Consider the following 21,439-nt stretch of genomic DNA (forward strand, 5'->3'; position numbering starts at 1 on the left):
CAGCCGTGTTAGTCTGTATTCGCAAAAAGAAAAGGAGTACTTGTGGCATCTTAGAGACTAACCAATTTATTAGAGCATGAGCTTTCCTGAGCTACAGCTCACTTCATCGGACTGTAAGCTCCTGGGAGCAGGGACCATCTTTTTGTAGGGCTCCTAGCAGTACAGGGTCTGGGTCCAGGAGCAGATAGTGCGACAGTTACACATCTACACTACCGTGCTATGAACAAGGTAGGGAAGTGCCCTGCCGCCGATTGCACCGGCTGTCAAACCACACGGTGCGTTGAACACGGTCACGCACCAGGACCGTGGGCAAACCTGCAGCTTCCTTCGAGCACCGCCTGGTGCGGCCGGTTTGCACCCATCATTTGGCATGAAGCGTGGGCCCTGCAGTTAATTTCCAGGTTTTAAAGAGAGATGAGGTGAGGGGGAATGTAAAAGAAGAACTACAGCGAGGTGCCCCGTGTCTCCCCGGCGCTCAGGGCAGCGTCAGCACCCCGCCCCCGCTGAGCAGAAACACCCTCCGTTCTCACCCCTCAGAGGCGCTTCAGCGGCTCCCTGAGCGTCGTGTGCCTCCCACACGCCAGGGGGCGCTGCAGATACTGAGAGACGGAGGCAGAAGGGGACGCCGCCGGCGCTACACATACCCCTAGGGCGAGTTGCTTCCTCTCCGCTCTCCCCGCCCTCCATTGGCTTCGCGCTTTGGCCCTCGCGCTTCGCCGTCGTGGGAGTCCTAACAACGCATGACGCTCAGGGCGCCAGTGGTACGCGGGGCCCAGCGCGTTGAGGGGTGAGAGCCCGGCGGAGCGGGAGGGTTTGAGGAGGTGTTTCCCCCGGAGGGGGGATGGGATGGGGCAAGGCCCGAGCCTGAAGGAGGCCGGGGGAGTGAGGAAGGCGTAGGGCCGCCCGCGGCTCACGCTCTCCTTCTGCCCCGCCCGCAGCGGCGATGTCTGAAGACGCTGGAAGCGGCGGCGACTCCCTCCAGGCCCGGGGCCCGGACTCGGGCCGCAGCCACCGCCAGCCTTTCCCGTCCACCTCTCGCAACGGGGCCGTGCCCGAGCACCAGCAGCGCAGGCTGGCGGGAGGCCCAGGCCGTCAGGGCCCCCCGGAGGCTGCGAACGAAGCGGGTGACGGGGAGGAAGCGGAGTCGGAAGAGGAGTCCGGGCAGGGCAGCGAGAGGGCCGAGCCTGATGAGGACCACACGGACAGGAGGATGCTCCGGCAGCAGTATCGTCAGCTGATCAACAGAGTGCAGCGTAAGCCTGGGGATCGCCCCGGCCCTGGGGTCCGGGAGGGTGATCTGTGTTCGTACGGGGCTGGCACAGTGCGGTCCTGGGCAGTGGCTGGTGCTCCTGGGCGCTAGGGTAATACAAATAGTAACGACGATGATAGCGCTGGGGTCTCCCTGCGGCAGCCATAGACTTAGCCCTGCCGCAGAGCTGCAGCTGTCTCCGTCGTGCTTGATGCAGCTGCAGGAGACTGCCCCGCCCAGGACAAACGGCCTGTGCCCTACTCACTGGGAGGCTTATAGAGAGCTAGGGCTGAAGCTGGTGCTGGTCTTCGGATGATGGAGACTAACGTCACAGCAGAATTCTTCCTCTCCAGAGGGAAAACACTTTACCGGGTTCTTTAAAGGATCGTCTCTCCTCCTGAATTGTATGAGTGAGCATTGCCAAATTTTGGGCACTTAAGTGGTTTAACCTTCATAGGTGCTGGATAACCAGACAATCTGTTGCAGGAGTTGAGGGTGTTTGACATTTTTGAAATTTAGGCACCTAAATATTTATTTAACATCTCGTTTTAGACATCCAAGTTTGAAAATTTGCTGTAAATGTGTTGCATCCTTTTTTGCTGCCAAGGCCCAATTGAGGGAGGCATACAGGCTAACATGGCTGCTACTCTGAAACGAGTATAAATTTAGCAATTTGAGGTGATGGCCTATTTAGTAGACTTTTATCTTTGAATTAAAAACAACTTTTGTCATCACATTTTTAATGTTAAAATGTAGAAGGATAGTTGGTCAGTGACATGAGAAGTTTAGTAATCACTATGTGGTCACCATAATTCCATATAAAACTGTATTAAAGCAATGTTAAGACTTCGTGCTTTATGATTTTTGGGATGAGATATGGAAAGTCCTTATCAGTGTACAGCAACGCAGTGCACAGATGAAGATATGATATTTTTACCGGAAAGTACGGAAGAATCATAGCCAGAATAGACCTAAACCAGAACACTATCCTACAATTTGCAAAAGGGTCCATGGGGTTTTCAGTGATCACCAGTGCTTATGACCTGTATTTTACCTCTATGATCTCTGTTTCCCCTATGTGTACAGTCATCAGTGATGTCCCTTTGTCACTATTCTTCTGACTTGTAAGAGTGCTTGACTACTAAGTCATCAATAATAATTCCAGCAGCACCTGGTATTTTTTGTCTTTTTTTTGTTTTTGTTCCCCCTGTCCCCCCTTCCCAATCCCCCCGAAAATCTTCCATCTCATTCTGACTTGCTTAATTTACATAATTTTTACATGAAATTGCAACTCAGTTTTAGAATAACTCAACTATAACTTATAACTAGTGTTATAAGATGTTTAATAATACACTTATCAAGAAAAACACCAGCGCTTTGGAAAAGTGTATTAAGAGCTGGATGCATGTGCTCAAACCACTTGAACACTATGTTGCTGTGAGTAGTCATATAGAATCAGGCATTCAAATATTCCCATTGTGTCGATGTTTATTAATCTAAATAAATGTAGTTGTTTGTTTTAACCTAGTGATGTCTAGAAATGAAACAACCTTTATTATTATTATATGTATTATTGTATAGTGTTTAGGAGTGTTGGTCATAGACCATGACCCCATTGTGCTGTGCAACCTTGCATGTTTTTATAGAGGTCCCTAATTGGTGATGTTTAAATGTGTAAGACAAATGACATATGGCATAACTCTCATGAGCTCTGGTAACTACTTTGACTTAGAACAGGATATTTTAATTGGAATGATCAGCAAATTACATATAAGATTAAGATCTACTTCTTAATTTTGGAGCTTTTTAAAAATGTCCACATGCCAGAAATATACTGTGGATGGTTTGTAATCACTTTAGGGCTTGTGGGGGAAATCCTAGCTTTTGCATTTCTGAGTCTCATTCTATAAATGGGAACTCTTTTTATTGAAACATTCATTTTACAGTACTGAAATAGTCCTACTATCTGCAGTGACAAGTGCTACTGTTTTGATCTGCAAGTACTTAGCAGTAAACATGCGAATAGTCCCGCTGATTTCAGTGGGACTACCCGTATGCTTAAAGTTAAGCATGGGCATAAACGTTTGCAGGATCAGGGCCTACATAAATGCTCACTGTAAAAAGTACTAAAAACAGATTTGGAGTACTTTAAATTTGGTGAGATTTAGCGTCAAGCACTGTTAGCTACTTATGCTTAAGGCTATAGGTGTTTATTTTTTGATGTGTACATGTTTAATTTAAGATTTCATTTATTTGTTGTTTTCTTTTTTCCCAGAGAATCGTGAGGATATGCTGAGTTCAAAAAGCAATAGTTTGACAGATGCGCTACAAGAAGCCAATAAATTGTTCAGTGGAGGTAAAGTTAATCCCACAGTCTATTTCAGAAATTTTTGCTTTGAACCTCAAAGCTACTGATGTGATACTCAAAATAAAAAAATGTATGGGAATCAAATTCAGGTCCAAGTACTATATGAAAACACTAAAATATAGCAGTACAGTTCTTTAATAAATTGAAATGAAGATGGAACTGCTTGAGCAGACCTCACTACACTTAAAAAAAGGCAACAAACAAAGCAGCCAGGAAACTCCCCTTTAATAAATTTAGGTTTATAGCTAAAAATACAACAGTTTATTTATACTTCTGTATCTTGGCTCTGCAGTGCAACAGGAGTGAAAAAATAGTGTAAAAACTAATGTTGTTTAAGTAAATATATTGGGGAAGAAAATGTAATTTTACTTTAATGATGGCTTGACAGTGTTTCATGCCTCCTATTGGCAGTGATTGCTATTTGCAGAATTGGCAAACGTTTTCTTTTAGAGCAGTCTGTACAATAAAAGGAATGGTTTGATCTTCAGAAATTGACTTACAAAGCACATTAGCTCTGATTTTAGAGTTAGTGTAGTGTATACTTTATCACATTTAGACAATTGTATTTTGCTAACATACATCTTTCTTTTTCCATAACAGTTTCCCAGGCAAGGGAGGCTGCTCTGGATGCCCAGTTCCTTGTTTTGGCATCAAATCTAGGAAAGGAGAAAGCAAATGAGTTACACTCTGAAATGACAGTATTTGACTTGCCAGCATTTGCTGAAGATTTAGTAAGTTAAAAACTGCTGACTTGTTAAAATGTGGCTTGAGATTGCCCTATATGTAATAGAAGGGGAAAAGAAACTGGGGTTTGAAGATTTCAGACAAAACACTGCTGTTGCATTAAAACTTAGCATAATTTCATGAGGTTCTTTAACTTTTTTTGCAAGCAGTCTAGAAGTTTATTCTAAGTTTCTGCTCAATCTACAATAGTTGTTTTAAAGGCTACATTTAGAATCTACAGTTTTAATAAAGGAAATGTAGCTATACAAATTTAGACTCCAAATGTTACAGGATCAGCGTCTTACTGCATCAAATGATTTTTCACAGCAGTGAATTGAATGAGGTTCTTTACAATAGTGTATTTAGTAAAGAAAAGAAATCTGCTGTTTGCTGTTTTGAAGGTATAGCTTTTCAAAACCAATGTTTGCTGTTCTTTTTTCTATTACATGCACTAATTCCTATTTTAACCAAAGCTGTGATTTTCAGTGGGACTTCGATATCTGAATCTTATTGGCAGTTTTGAAGATCTCCTGTTTTATTTCTTGATACTCTGGCTAAAAAGTGCCAGTTTGCGCTGACATTGGAGCAAAAGCCAATTTCATTTTCTTATTATAAGCTGTTACAGTAGCCTAATGAGGAGTTGCAACTTTTTGTCAAAGGTGTAGCTTTGTTGTACAAGAGAATTAGGTTCCATTGCTTATTATTGGCTAAAGGGGGAAGAGGCATGTGATGTTTATACGGTACTTGAAATGTGTTCAGTTGTCCCAAAATGTGGTATGTTCAGAAACTGTGTGCTTTTAATTGCATTGTAAAGTTAAGAAACAGTAACTTCCACACTTGCTGGCATAGCGGTCATGGATTGTATGAAGGCAGAGGCGAAACTGTACTCTCATTCTTAGATATAGCTATGCAAAGACAAGTTTAACACGCACTGGGCAATGGAAGAAAGCTTGCAAATGAATAGAGGACTTGTGTTGTCTTTCTAGCACCATTCATAACCATCCATTTGCATAGATATTTAGTTTATGGGTAAAAATACAGGTATCTGAAGTTATAACTGGCAACTGAACTTCTGGAGAACATATGATAAGTAAGATAGTAGATAGCACAGCATCACTCTTTGCTGCTATGCAGGAGGACACTTCAATTCCTGTCCTCTGAAATGCTGGAAAGCTGTCATGTTGAAGACAGCCGTGAGGCAGTGTCTCTTTAAACAGCCTCGTGCTGGCAGTCTGAAAAAGAGAATTGATAACTGCCTTAGGTCCCATTGATTTCATGGAACTACTCACAAACTGGTCATAACTTTATGCCTAAATCTTAGCAGAATCGGGGCTACAGGTCCCAGTTCTGCAATAAACTCTGTTCAGGCAGATGCCTTCACCCACGTAGATGTCTGACTTCAGTGGGGCTTCCATAGGGCTGAATGGGCTACCTGTGTAGAGCTTATTGCAGGATTGAGGCCTAAAAATTATACAGTGGGGGTGAGGATAGACAAATGAGAAACTATAATTAAGAGAAACTGCTATGTTCCAAGAAGGAACATACCAGTTTCTTTTTTTGTGATAAGACCAGTAAGATGTTGGACCAAGACCAATCATTCTTTCATATAATATTTAGTGAATTATTGTATAATTTTTAAAATGTGGATTTTTTTCCTTTTTAGTACAATTTGGGAAGACATATCTAAATATTTGAATTTTTGTTTCAGTAGCAATTGACAGTGTCGTTCTTTCATTAGGTAATTCATGTTTCTATATGTCGACTTTAACTTAGTTCTTTTTTGTTTTTTTTACTGTAATTGGAAAAAAAGTAAGTGATTCTTGCAGTATTCAAGTAGGGTATACATTATAATGCAATATCTTAGAAATAAGTAGCCATTGACTTTGCTTTAAGTGAAATTTAGATGCAATATCTCCCCCCCCACCCCCAATAGCTAACATTTATGGGCCTAAATCGTCTAGAAGGAGAAGAAAATGATAGTGATGATGAGAGCATTGCTCATGGATTTTTACCTAATAATGCCTGGCATAAACTGGGAGCAGAAGCAGAAAGATATTTCAGAAGATCTCCTTCTTTTCACTACATGTAAGTATATTCAAGGAAAATGATCATGTATGCTGAAGTGCAACATGGCCTAATTCAAGTTAGTTTTCAAAAGGACTGACCCTTAGCTTATCAATGTTTAGGTAGTGCACTGTATTTGAGAGAAGAGATTAACTTGGGAGTCTGGCTGCAGTCCACAGCAGAGGTCTCTCCTGGCATGGCAGTTGCGTCACTGCACACTGAGTTGTGCCCTTCTCCCACCTAGATGAACTCATGTTCACCCAGGCATTTCAAATAACATTGTCCTTTCGGGGTCTGGTTTATGAAGTAGTAACACAAAATGAACATAAACCATTTTTTTCACTCTTCTGAAGCAAACAGTTCTTCCACTGGACAGTAAGATCTCAAAATTTCCTTTACCTAGTCTTTTCTGCCCTACAGTGCCATCCTCTGAAAACCTCTGAAAGCCAAAGTCACAGGAGAGTCCTCCTCTCCTCCTTAGGCCTTCCCCAGGCCCTGTAAAGCACTTTGTGGGCTTTGCTCCCAGACCACCTACCTGATTGTGTGTCTATCCTGATCTGTCTCCCTGAGCACCATGTAATCCTCTGCAGGATTCTGTAGTTTGAGAGCCTCCCAGTACTTCCTGCTTTTCTCAGCTGTTTCCTAGGAAATAATCTGAATCCTGGAAATCATCCCCACACTTCTCCTTTCCTGGCTCTACTGCTGGAGAGGCTTTGTGCTCCATGCAAGTTTTCCTCTGTGTGAAGAGGCACTCTTATGAGGTGCTGCCTCCGGGCTGCTGTCAAATGATCCTTGGTTACCTGACTCAGGCCCAGAAGCCCGGCGTTAACTTCAGACAGTCCCAGCTCACCCTGTGATAGATCCCAATTTAAATGAAAAAGATCAGTTTGATCATCCTGTCCCTGCTAATGCAGGTTTTCCCCCCTACAAGTAGAATTTCAACTCTGATAAAAGACTGAAGTATTTGAAGGCCTCAACCAGCTATACCACTTGTACTACAAGTAACTGTTGCAAGTGGTTGTAAACATGATCATACGGTCTAACACACTGGATTGTAATAACAGATGATTGATATGTTAGGAAGACTAGTAGCTAGTTTACTATTGAAATCTCAGATAGTTTTTGTGTTTTAAAAGTACCAACAAAGTGCTGAGGGTAATTTTATTCAAACATTATACTGGAAATGATCAAAGATATTGAATGGAAGAAAGTCTAACTTTGATTTCTCTCTAAATAGTTGAGTCTGGACCTTTAGCTAAACCCTTCTTCTATAGAAGGTTAGGTTTCCTATGGCAAAGTGTGAATATTGACAAAGTACTGAATTTTTGGTATCTATTAAAGTGCCCTGAATTAGAACCCATGTTTTAAGAAATTAGATCTATATCCATTTTTCAGTCCATTGAACATACTATGCCCTATTCTGAGAGTTTTGTTTCAAAATGCGAAGTTAACATGTTCATAGCTACAGGCTTACAACTGTAAAAATTAAACAAATGATCAGAGAAAAAATATAAATGGACTATTTTCAGAAAAAGAAGCATGGACTACCCCAAAAGCTCAGTTTAAAGAAGATATAAATTCAGTGTTACTAGTTAATATAAAAAATGTCATGTCTCTATGACAAATAGATTTTAATTTATTTTACTAAAAAAAACTTGGAATAAAATAATGCATTTAACATTGTATTGATTTATACTGTTGCAAAGCTGATTGCAAATTGTAATTCACAGAACCATTAGTGGTGGCAGTTTATAGGAATCATAGTACATATTAGAAGCTTCATGTTCAGTTTCCTAGCATTATTTTCCATCTTAACCCAGCAAACAAACTGCTCAATATATTCTCTAGTAAAGTAGTTTACATACATTCATGCTACTTTTCTACTTGGGTTAGGTTGGGATCCTTCAAGGCTGATCCTCCTGTAGCAAGGCAACGGATTGAGAGGCAGAAAAGGAAAGCAGGAACAGAAGAAAAAAGGGCAATGCCTGCTCAGGTTTGTAAAGTAATATTTTTAATAATCATTTTTGACAGCATAGCTATCCTAAGTCACTTTTTTAGTTTGTGAATTATCTGTTTTCTCTACCACTATGGCTGCACTTAAAACGCTATAGTGGCACAGCCGCAGTGGTGAGGGATTCTCCCTTTGCTGTAGTTAATCCACCACCCAGAGAGGTGGTAGCTAGGTTCATGGAAGAATCTTTCCAATGACCTTGTGCTGTCTACAACAGGGGTTAGGTCGTCTTAACTACATCTCTCAGGGTTGTGGATTTTTCACAACTTTGGGAGACTTAGGTGATGTGGTCCAAGTAGGAGATGCCCAGGATTTTACGGAAATATCTCATCTCTGCTACCTGTATTTTCCGTTCAAGTTCTGCTGTAAAGGTCCGTGTCTTGCACACATACTGAAAAATGGATATGACCAATGCGTGCAGCAGTTTCGGTTTGGATTCCAGGGAGATGTTCTTATTCCTCCAAATTGGTTTTGTTTTGCCACTGCTGCTTTAGTATGCCTCTCTTTATTATGGATAAGACAGATCTGCAAAATCACATTATCTCATTAATATCCTGTTAGGAGTAATTTCAAACCTGTCATGATTTTTCTTAAGTAAATGTCCGGCCTTTTTATCAACATAGGTTAAAGAAAACCTTAAGTAACTGTCCATTTTAGTAATAACAAGCCCCCCAACCCCCCAAACTGATTTTTAAGGTTTTAGAAGTTTATGCACCAGCAGAATCCTCCCAATTCCTCACAACTAGGAAAAACAAATGGTCCTTACAATAAGTCCTGGAAATTGATAAACTGGAACTCTTGAGCTGGATTGGAAGAGCGGGAGTAAGTTTCCAAAGCAGCGGCTAAGTGTCTCCTTTCTTAAATAAGTGGGGCTGCAGTTCAGGTGCCACTGTGCATGGCAGATGTGGCAAAGAGAGAAGGGTAGTCTTTCAGATAAATAGATTCCAGGCATTTGACATAGTCAAGTATGTTATGCATATTATGTTCCATGACAGCAGCCTTTTATTACTCTGTCTTCTGTTTTTTATAGCCAAATGCAACAATTCAGAGCTGATGTTTTCTTTCTGCTGTCAAAGTTTGACTCAGACTCACAATTTATCAGACCACTCTGTTTTATTAGCAAAGCTGCTCTGCTAATACATTTAGAAGTGAGCCCCCCGAGTGGGGCTTGTGTCTCTTAATTTATACAGTTTTTGGAGAACAAGTTACAGAGAAGTTACAGACAAAAGAAGAAAAAAGATTTTAGTCACCACCCTTCGAGATCCCTGAGACCAGTCACATATCTTCAATTACCTGCCACCCTTAACAATCTCCTTTAACAGCTTCCAGTTAACTTAACTAATTGCCCTTCACACCTTCCATTCTGATGCCTGCTTCTTAGACGTGCTGGTTCTATCTTAATTGCTTCTCCATTCAAAAGCTAACTGTCCCTACATGTGCTCCCTCAGATACTTTGTAACATATTTTGGCATGCCCTCTCATATACAATGTATCCAGCATGTCCCCTTATACAACGCTATACTTATACAATGTTATACTTCCACACGGCTTAGTACTAAAACTTGTCACTAAAAGAATATGATAAAAAAAATGTAGAAAAATGTTTTTTCTCTGTAATGTTGGCTTACACCAGGATAGATGCATGATTCTTGATATTTTTTTTCAGTTGAAGAAAATGGAGGAGTCTCATCAGGAAGCCACAGAAAAAGAAGTAGAGAGGATCTTGGGATTGTTGCAGAGCTATTTTCAAGATGATCGTAAGTGTGCCTCCAGTTTAGCTAAAATTTGCACTAAACAGGGAGGTGTAATATGCTATATAGATTACACTTTGGAAGCTAGGGAATGAAACTCAGTTACTACATTAGTAATTAATGGTGTCTAGAATCCAAGGTTCTAGTGTGTCCTCCTTTGCTGGTGAGGAGGTTAGGCTTGTAGACTTGAACTCTGGCCACATTCTAAATTCTGTCTCTGTGCGGTCTCCACAGCGATTGTACTGCATTTATGGCCTGCAATTGCAGCATTTAGCCTGAGGAGCTGTTGTTTCTCTCTGCAGACTCAGAAAAACATGGTTTCAGTTGACATTTGGAACAATAAGGACTAGAAACTTGATATTTTTAAATGTAAGCTTGGGTTCTGCTGAAACTGATGGAGGCTGTTCGAGAAATATGACAGTGAACCAGTTAAACTAATCTCTTGACTCTAGTCAAAAATAGGGTATTAGAAAGGTTCTTTCAGTCCTTTTTTTTTAAACAGGTAACTGTGACAGCAGCCTATCATCTAACTGATGATATTGCACGAAGTTAATTGAGCACATATGCAAACAGTTGTGAGACCTCATCCACAATAAGTTTTTGAGCGGACATTAATTAGGGCTCTACTTGAATTTCAGCCAGCATCACTTATGAGATTTTGGATGTGTTGAGACAACTTTTTTTCCATGACTTGTGTATTGCCTTGGCTAGTGAAGGCCAGTGGGGGAAAAACTGAATCCTTCGCAGATGGGAATTGATACTCCCTCTGTTAAGGGAGGACAAAATTCCAGTTTGCCTTAAGGAAATGTGTTTTGTGGGGCCTGTGTTCTAGAAACTAGTCCTTGGTGTTGAGAGTCTATTCATTATCAAACTGTATTTAATCTTTCATTTTTGGTTAAGATTATTATTATTTGGATTGTTATGATGTGACAGTTTTCACAGCATATGGATTTCTTTGACGTACAGTAACTCCTCACTTAATGTTGTAGTTATGTTCCTAAAAAATGCTACTTTAAGCGAAACGATGCTAAGTGAATCCAATTTCCTCATAAGAATGAATGTAAATAGCGGGGGGTTAGGTTCCAGGAAAAAAATTTTCACCAGACAAAAGACTATATTTTTTTACAGACACAGAATAGAAGTTTTAAATAATTTAATACTGTACACAGCAATGATGATTGTGAATCTTGGTTGAGGTGGTGAAGTCAGAGGATGGAAGAGGATGGGATATTTCCTAGGGAATACCTTACTGCTAAATGACCAGTTTCAGAGTAGCAGCCTTGTTAGTCTGTATTCGCAAAAAGAAAAGGAGTACTTGTGGCACCTTAGAGACTAACCAATTTATTTGCATAAGCTTTTGTGAGCTACAGCTCACTTCATCGGATGCATTCAGTGGAAAATACTGAGTGGGGAGATTTATATACATAGAGAACATGAAACAATGGGGGTTACCATACACACTGTAACGAGAGTGATCACTTAAGGTGAGCTATTACCAGCAGGAGAGCGCGGGGGGGACCTTTTGTAGTGATAATCAAGGTGGGCCATTTCCAGCAGTTCACAAGAACGTCTGAGGAACAGTGGGAGGTTGAGGGGGGGAATAAAAATGGGGAAATAGTTTTACTTTGTGTAATGACGCATCCACTCCCAGTCTCTATTCAAGCCTAAGTTAATTGTATCCAGTTTGCAAATTAATTCCAATTCAGCAGTCTCTCGTTGGAGTGTGTTTTTGAAGTTTTTTTGTTGAAGAATTGCCACTTTTAGGTCTGTAATCGAGTCACCAGAGAGATTGAAGTGTTCTCCGACTGGTTTTTGAATGTTATAATTCTTGACGTCTGATTTGTGTATTCTTTTACATAGAGACTGTCCAGTTTGACCAATGTACATGGCAGAGGGGCATTGCTGGCATATGATGGCATGTATCACATTGGGAGATGTGCAGGTGAACGAGCCTCTGATAGTGTGGCTGATGTGATTAGACCCTATGGTGGTGTCCCCTGAATAGATATGTGGACACAGTCAGCAACGGGCTTTGTTGCAAGGGTAGGTTCCTGGGTTAGTGGTTCTTTTGTGTGGTTGAGTGGACAGCCCCCCAACCTGAAGCAAATACTCACCAGCAACCACACAACAGAACCACTAACCCAGGAACCTCTCCTTGCAACAAAGCCCATTGCCGACTGTGTCCACATATCTATTCAGGGGATACCACCATAGGGCCTAATAAATGATGATTTAATAACTAGGGCTGCATTTTATAATCTGTCTAGTCAGGAGGTTGCAACCTTTTATGATTTATACAGGCCTTTCTATTGTGATACGTGCTTTTGTCATCTCAAGATTAAGCCGTATGCCCTCCATGGGGCTACATCTTTAGTTTTGCTAAAACGGAAGCTACTGCTGAATGCAGCTCTTCACTTCTTAAGCAGATGTCTTGCTGCAAACATGCAGTGACGGTATTTGGAATTTGCATTGGCCGCCTATTTGCTTCTGGCTGGAGATAAAGGTGGTGATTTGGACCTGAGAAGCCCTAAATGGCTTGGGCCCTGCCTGCCTTCACCTGAGATTGACACAGTTTGGGTAGTGAGGGGTGTTGAAGCTGGAGCTTACTTGGTATTTGAGAGGGCGCTATTGGCAGGGCGTTTTGAGGGCCTTTCAACTTTCCAGTTTAGTTGGAAATAATCTGAATTCGTTGACATCTAGAACCAAGAGTAATCTTAGACTTAGAAGTGTGTGTGGGGGTGATTACCAGCTCGAGGAGACATACTTGCATACGTTCCCAGCTTGAGGAGACATACTCTCATCAAGCTACCATACTAAGAATAGTAGTGTAGCCCTAGTACCATCATGGGCAGTGGTGAACTCAGGGTGACCAGCCTCACCACTGCCCTTGCTACTGTGGCTACACTACTACTTTTAGTGCACTAGCTCAATGAGAGCTAGTGTGAATATGTGTACTGGAGGTGGGAATCACCACCAGCTCCCCGTGTAGACCTAGTCTAAAAGCCTACCAGTTTAGAAGGCTAAGGTGGCTAGGGTTTGAAGGTTTTGTCAACTCAAGGTGTGGAGTTTGTGCTTTCTGTCAAAGCAGAGATGAGGATGTTTAATATTTGTGTGTTGTGCCTGGCTATTTTTTATGCTTGGAGTAAAGGGGTGCAGGCACTTGGATCGCTGGTCTCCCATTGCTGTTTTTGTTTCTGTTATGTATCTGTGTTTTTTAATTTGTCATGAATCTAAAATCAGAGACAGGTGTGTCGGTTTTCATTTTAAATAAACAAATAGTTCGTTGAGCCACATTCTGCAGGCTCAAAGGCTAATATTTAGGGTGGGAGGTGCTGTTTTGGCTTCATTTCGTGTCTTGCCCTGGTTGCTGGGATCCCGATCAGGGTGCAGAATCCATAATTTTCAGATTTGAATGGGGAAACAGATTGTTAGTATTTTATCTTGTTTTTGTTCTCAGGTTTTTTGCATATGTAATAAATATGCTGATTGTGGACATGCTTTTGCCAGTAGTATATTAATATATTTGTATAAGAACATTTTAGTAGCATTGATCATCTATATTTAAAAAATATCTTCTCCAGCTAGACTTGCAGGGAAAACATATGTTTAAAAAAAAAGTCTATTTAGGATGCATAACTGGGAAACTTCTTTTAATAAGACTCTAGGCAGAGAGAGTTCAGAGCCGTTAATTACATGTCTTTTGATCTCCTACCACCCCTTTCCTTCCTTTTTAATTCTTTCCAATGTATGGCCATTCCAACAGAGTAGGGCATGTTAGCACTTATCTTGCAGAAGTGTTCTTAATTAATGAAACAATGACAATTTTTAACTACTTTATTTCATTTCAGGTGTATGTGGGGAGGTGGGACGTAGCGGGGAGAAAGGGGTAATACGCTGTGTATTAAAAAACAAAAAAACAAAACCCTGTTACACATTAAGAATTTGAAAATATATTAAAATTCACATAAGAACAGTTAAATATATAACAATTTGCTTAAGCCCTACATAGACTATTATATCTCTTAAATTAGCATTTACATCTCTGCTAGCTTTATGTATACCATTTGTTTTATAACCACTGTTTTCTTATGTCTATAGCGAATATACCTATTTCCTTCTTTGATTTTGTGATTGATCCAAGTTCTTTTGCACGCACTGTGGAAAACATCTTTCATGTGTCCTTCATTATAAGGGTAAGGAGTAACTTGGTCTTCAAATCTTACTTGTATACTGGAATGATCCAAGAAAACCAGAATATTTGTTTCTTTTTATTTACCGTAATTGCAGCTGCTGTTTTCACAATTTTAGTGAGGTGGTATATTTTTTGCTTCTGTGACAGGATGATTTGGGAATGCAGGTCTAACATTTGACACTGATTTGATACTGTGGAGTCCAACTCTTGATTTGCATTTGTGAAAATTTTATTGGCAAAGTGTTTGAAATCCCATTTTTTTCATTAGTCTAATAGAGAAGTTTTAATAGATTTGTAATCAAAGACAAATAAGCATAAATGGATTTTACATTGTCACCAGAACCCTAAGATAAAAATTGGGGTGGACTGATTTAAATTAAAGCTATATAAATCACCAATTTTAATTATAATTTCAACCAGCAATCAGAAATTTTGATCTGGTTTTGCATTTTTACTTTAGTTACTGTGTTAAAGGTTAATTTTCATTGGTCAGTACTTGTTGCTAACAGGAGGATACACTGTAACAAATACACATCATTGCTTAAATTAAGATAGTTTAACATACATTTTTAACATTAATTTTTACATTTGTATTGTTAGAAAATGGTGACCAATGCTTTTTTTATTTACTAGGTTGTTTCAGGCTGCATTTGGATGAAAATCTGTTTTAGTTTTTTTAAAAAATTAAATAATATATTTAGCACTTTTTGATTTTTATTTAGTTTTATTAATGTCTGTTTTGCATTTATAAGTATGGTTTATGCATTGAGCCTGGGACTTGTACCCAGAAACTCCTGAGATCTAATCCTTGCTCTAAGAAAAGGAGTACTTGTGGCACCTTAGAGACACCGACTCATTCAGTGGACTTGTCCATGTAGTTTGTTGTCTGTGTAGATCAGTGGTGGGCAACCTGCGGCGCACGCAGCCTGTCAGGGGAATCCACTGGTGGGCTGCAAGACCGTTCGTTTACATTGGTATGGCTGCCCGCAGCTCCCAGTGGCTGCAGTTTGCCGTTGCAGGACAATGGGAGCCGCAGGAAGCGGCGGCCAGCAAGTCCCTGTGGTTTGCGCCGCTTCCCGCAGTGCATCTGGTTGTGAAATCAACCGTTTACCACCCGCGGAGGTGGTTTGAGGGTTTTTTTAGTGTTTGTTTGTAAATCATTTTAAAGAACTAAAACTTTGTGCGGGCACTTATTGATACACTCTTGCTTATATTTTTGTAAATTAATCCTCACTTAATCTGTGAAAGTGCTTTGCTCCTTTTGCCTGATTTCATACATGAAGTGTGGAGTACCAAGCATTATTCTTCCCCCGAATGACATTGTCCAGGAAGAAATAGGAATAATGCAAATGTGATGGTGTTTTTTCCTTTGTTTTTCCTTTGAAGCGGCTGGTAAACGAATCAAGTTATGACAGTCACAGAACTGTGGAATATATTGGAATAGTAGTTGAATTGTTTTTAAGATGAGTTTTAAGTGCAAAAGCCTGTAATCGCTTAAGAAGACCATGTTTTCCTGCGCATGTGTTTTAATGGATTTAATTCTGTAGTTGACATATTTTTAATCCCAAATCCCCTATTTTTGTATCCTTAACTTCACTTATATATTTTGCTTTGGGCTAGAATATCTCAAGTTTGTTCTCTGCCTAAAGTTTTTTTTTCAGTGGTTTAAAAGTAACCAAACCAGTTCTCAAATCTTTTCAGGACTACTATGTGCTCAGATAACCCACTCTCTTAATTCAAGTTTGGCATGTATGTAATCAGTGAAAGGAATTCTTTTGAGTTCAGCGAAGAAAATTTGAAAATGAATAAATGATAATGAAAACTATAACTATATTTTCAATTTAAAATGCATGTGGTGAAATGACCAAGGGAAGTGTGTCAATACTATATTCATGTTATGATTGAGATTTTACAGATACATGTTAGGAAGTTCACTTATGTCTCCCTTAGCAACGGTAAATTTGCACTCCTGTGAATATGTAGGAAGTATTTGCAAGAGGCTTAGTTATTGTTGCTCTGGTAACATAACTAAGATTCTTGATGCAAGAATATATGTACATTTCCACTAATATAGCATTGCAAAGTTAGTCATATAAATAAATGAAAACTGTGTAGCCTTTAAAAAAAAATTGTTGTTGTCTATTTCAATATTTTAAATCATCTGAACAGTTTCAGTTTCTGTAATTGTAAAACAAATTGTATTGCATTCTAGGATGGCTTTGCAAGAATAAAGCTGGATCAGGACAAACTGCCAGTAATAGGTAAAATACATTTAACTTTTTAAAAGGCATATAAATTACTCAGGCACCAAAAGAGTGTGTGTATCTAGACGGTTTATAGGTCTTTTAAGCAATAGATTTAGGACTCATATCTCAAGACCTCACCATGACCTATTGCCTTCAGTGGGCATTGCTTCTGTTCCTATGTGGTATCTGCTTCATAGGCCTGATAGCATAACCCTTGCTTATTTGAGTAACTGTAGGATTGGACCATGCAACTTTCAAAGTATTGCAAACAGAGAGAAGCACTATAACTTGCATTTGTTAAATGAAGAGTCCTTTAAAGTTTACTTTAGTTTCAAGCCAGTTCTGTTAGGATGCTTGACCTTTTTCTCTGCAGACAGACACAGACTGCATGGGCTTTGGTATACAGGTCACTGAAGTTGCTAAAAAGATTGCTATTAACTTGAGTAGGCTGTGGAGCAGGCCCTATATGAGCTAAGAAGATACATAAGAACGGCCATACTGGATCAGATCAGAAGTCCATCTAGCCCAGTATCCTGTCTTCCGACAGTGGCCAATGCCAGGTGCCCCAGAAGGAATGAACAGAACAGATAATCATCAGGTGATCTATCCCCTGTTGCCCATTGCCAGATTCTGGCAAAAGAAGCTGAATTCTGGCTAAAGAAGTACCTGTCCAAAAAAACCCAGAACATGGAAGTCTAATCCAAGTGAACCTAATGGAAAGAAGTATAAATTATGGTAGGTAAAAAGATGAACATTAGGAGAGCAAAGAGAATTTGAAGAGAAAATAGTCTGCAAATAACAAAAGTCTTAAACATAATAGACAAAGCAGGAAGCCTGCAAAAGCAAAGCAGGCAGCCTGGTGTGTCTGCTAGAATGCCAAGGAAAAAAAGGGAAATTGAGGATAAGCTACATGATTTTCTTTTTAGTTTTCACAGAGGGTAATGGGGTATATCTACATGAGACCTTCATTTTTTAGGTAACAAAGAATTAGTCCTGGAACAAATTGATAAAGAGCAGTAAGTCACCTGTACCAGATAGTATTAATCCAAGAGTACTAAAAGAATAAGAGAGAAGTTGACAGTGGCAAGCAAAAAATTCAATACACTGAAGTCAGCTATGGATGGCTGGAGAACTGGAGGGGAGCAGATGTCATATAAAAGGCAGTGACAGATACTTGGACTTACAGACTAGTGAGCCTTATATCAATACCAGGAAAATTGGTTAAAACAAGAATTAAGAACAGAATTATAAACACCTAGACTGTAATATTGTAGGGACAAACAAGTACATCACTTATAAAAGATAATGTGTCTAATCTAGAATTCCCTGAGCACATCATCAGTCATTAGTAAAGGATAATTAGTTGGCATGAATTGACAAAACCCTTCCTTAGAGGATACTAGGAAAACATGAGGTGTGAGGTAAAATCCTGTAATGGATTAGAAACTGCAATGTGGTGGTAATAGGTGAAGTTTTAAGATGGCAAAATATATATATTTTGCCTGAAACAGTCTGGCAGATTTGACACAAATTCACTACCAACTACTGAAGTTAAGAGAGTATTTACTGTTGGTTTTTTATGCAGCATCTGGTACTGGCCTGTCAGAGACATAATAATGGACTAAATGGGCCACTGATTTGATCTGATGTTCCTGAATGGTACTGTAACACCTGACATGCCTTTCTAACTGTATGGGTCCTGAAAATGTGGTATTTTGAACAGAGCCTTCACATGAAGAAGAAGGTAGAGAAAATGACCAGAATGCCCAAGTACGGAACCAAGCAGTAATATCTTTGAGCCATCAAGACTGGAAGGTACAATAGATGACACTGCCTTTTGCTTTAGTTTAAATTTAAAGAGTCTCGGAGAGCTCTGCTATTATATGATGTGAAGTCACAAAGTAATGCATCTTATGACAAGTTGTGTACACATCTTTGTATCAATACATATTGATCATTATGGACTCTGGAAAACTAGTAGGTACAATCAGTTTCTTTCTATAGTGAGATATGGAATATCTCACTATATTATATAGATATTTTCATTCCAGTCCATGTCACATTTATACTGCTTCCAATCTAAGGCTGTGCAGCTACAAATAACTTTCAATTACTGTACTATATAAAGGCCATGTAGATATTAGAAGTCAGTCCAAATTGCTGTTTGTTTTCCTGTGTTACATGGCATTCAGTCATGGCGGGGGGAAGGTGGGGAAGGGATGTGTCTGCTATTTATCATATCCATAATTTGATTTAAAAGAATGTCCTAGGGTGCATAAGATCAGGCTTATCTAAGTTCCTGAAGGTGGTATGAAACAATGATAGTGCTCCATATGGTGAAGTGCTAATTGTAAAGCTATCACATATGCACCCACTTTTCACAGGCTGGGTGTGCAGAACTTGGTGACCTGAAGTTTAGTTTGACTAATAGACCTTAAAGTGGTTTATTTTTAAATATACCTGTAGCAAAAAAAAGATTTTTGGCACATGGAACTCCCATCCCTTCTCCTCCCTAAGTTGACCTAATCATTCTAGCAAGTGCTGAAATGTGAATGCCCTGTGTATTTCTAATACAACTAATTCCTATGTGTTTAAGTAGTCATAGTAGTGTAATAAACTTTTTTTTTTAAACTCTGATTTTCTCTGATCAGGACATTGTAGAAACTTTTGAAATCACAGAACCTATGATTCCCCCTCCTGGTGTCAGCCAAGAAAATGAAAGTAAGTTTTTATTTAAATTGATTTGTCAGAAGACTTCTTCATAGTTCAATCCATACATTTTGTATGTATTTGAAAGAATTGTAGAGAAATTACCTGTAATGCTTGTGTAACCCATAGAATGTAATATGTTTAATGTAAATACTTGAAATTGCATATTTGTTTAGGGTTTTTTCCTTAAGTATACTTTAAAGACCACTTTAATTCAGGTGAATTACTCTGGATATTGCAAAGTGTTTAATTACAATGATGGGTGCTGTAGAAAAACCTGAGTGTGACTGTATTCTTTGTGGATCAAAAGTCTTTGCATATAAATCTTCTAAACAGCAAAGAGTTGAAATATGTGTACTTGAACATTTTATGGCTGGCTAGTTGTTCGGTTCTCAGAACTTCATACTGATATTGTAAATATAATGCTGTGAATGATCATGGTTTAGTTTATATAATTTTTAATTTTAAAAAGGACAGTTGATAAGTGATAAAATATTCTAAGGGCATCTTAAAATACATCTATGGAATTTATTTTTAGGAACAGAGTACATGAAGGAGCAATGATAAATGCAATGTAATAAGGTTTAGGTGATATTGAACTGTCTTTTAAAATGTTCTTTATTTCTTTTCTAGGTTAGGTTCCATGAAAGAAAAAATGTGTGTTAAAATATTCAGATAAGTTTTATATGTATATACTGTATGATAACATTTATTTTTGATGAGAACACTAGTTTAGTTTAAATTTGATTCTTTTTATATAACAAGCTTATTGTATCTTTTTATTTATACATGTCATTTACAGTAGTAAAGGTTGTCATGATACATAAGGCATTTTCATCCTATCATGATTTTCTTTAATAAAGCCCTTCTGTAATGTTGACTGTTTTCCAAATTTGTATACAATAAATGTAGACAGGGATGGCCCAGAATACACAGACTACATGACTGCAGCTTAAGTTCCATTTGTGGTTATTAGTGATTGTTATTGATACTCTGTACTTGATATGGAGGTGGGGTATACAGAAAATAGAAGGTGGTTTAGAACTCTTCATCGGGAGCTTTAGAAAAATGTTGGTGTCACAGCTGAAGTGGAATGAGAATGGAATGGAATATAAACACCAGAGGAAGAAACAAAACTTGCCAGATTTTGATCCTCAGTGTAGCGTCGGATGAATGCTACTCTGAAACCTGTAATAAAGTCTGCTGCAGTTTCCACGGCATGCATCTGATGAAGTGAGCTGTAGCTGATGAAAGCTCATGCTCAAATAAATTGGTTAGTCTCTAAGGTGCCACAAGTACTCTTTTTCTTTTTGCGAATACAGACTAACACGGCTGTTACTCTGAAACCTGTTTAGAGGCTGTTGGTTTCAGACCTGTTGATAGTAACACTTCCCCCTCTTTTTTTGTCTTTTTAACTTTCCTTTCTTAAGTGAGTTGACTTACATCATGCCAATAACTTAATCAGTATTTTTCTGAAGACAGAGCTTCCTTTCTTATGAGGGACATTTTTGATGGGTTTAGATCCCCGCCCCTTCCCTTCTCCTTTCTGTTCTTTCCCACCCACTTACTGTTGCCTCTTCTGCTTTGTCTGATGCTGTTCTCCGTTAGCAGTCTGTTTTCCGGTGCATGATGTGCTGAAATACCTTGGCTGACATCATAACCTCCTCTGCTAGCTTAGGTAGTGTTGCCTCTGGTTTGAACATTTTAGGACAATTTACTGGCGCATTAGGCAGATTGAACTAGGCAAGGAAGGAGTTAACTCTCATGCAGGTTGAATGCAACAGTTTCCTGCTTTTATCAGGGTGCTGCACTGAGGCCCTGGTTCAGCAAGCTATCTCTATTCAGCAAGGCACTTCAGCAGGTGGTAAGGTCCCATTGACTGTAGTGGACTAAAGCACGTATTTGAGTTATTTGCTGAATTGGGGCCTAAGTCTTGAATGGGTTCACTTCAGCTACTCATTAGACAGTAGGTTTTGAATGGGACTCCAGTTTTGATGTACCTTACAAGAGAAAACTGCAAGTTTCTTGAAATGTTACACCTCTAGTGCAGTTTGCCTCCCCAATTTTTGTGCAGCTTCTTCCCTGGTTTTGGAAATCTTGCACTTTTTGCCACATGTTGTAATGCT

At 39.4% G+C, this 21,439-nt stretch overlaps 1 protein-coding gene across 3 annotated transcripts; it reads left to right on the top strand.

The window, feature by feature from the left end:
• Positions 1 to 641: 641 nt before the first annotated feature.
• On the top strand, positions 642 to 20,598 carry NSMCE4A (NSE4A component of SMC5/6 complex). 3 transcript variants are annotated; one of them, XM_073354196.2, is made up of 11 exons: positions 642 to 787; positions 939 to 1,253; positions 3,525 to 3,605; positions 4,218 to 4,348; positions 6,274 to 6,425; positions 8,298 to 8,397; positions 10,082 to 10,172; positions 14,265 to 14,359; positions 16,571 to 16,619; positions 18,328 to 18,419; positions 19,256 to 19,925. In XM_073354196.2, exons 2-11 carry the CDS (start codon positions 944 to 946, stop codon positions 19,367 to 19,369), a joined length of 1,215 nt encoding a protein of 404 aa, XP_073210297.1. In that variant the 5' UTR covers positions 642 to 787; positions 939 to 943; the 3' UTR covers positions 19,370 to 19,925. The 3 variants fall into 3 exon arrangements, with proteins under 3 accessions (XP_073210297.1, XP_073210298.1, XP_073210296.1); XM_073354197.1 differs by lacking the exon at positions 642 to 787 and adding an exon at positions 19,947 to 20,598 and having other exon boundaries at positions 794 to 1,253; positions 19,256 to 19,325; XM_073354195.2 differs by lacking the exon at positions 642 to 787 and having other exon boundaries at positions 794 to 1,253.
• Positions 20,599 to 21,439: the final 841 nt, after the last annotated feature.

Source organism: Lepidochelys kempii, chromosome 7 (assembly GCF_965140285.1).
Source record: "Lepidochelys kempii isolate rLepKem1 chromosome 7, rLepKem1.hap1, whole genome shotgun sequence".
NCBI classification, from domain to species: Eukaryota; Metazoa; Chordata; order Testudines; family Cheloniidae; genus Lepidochelys; species Lepidochelys kempii.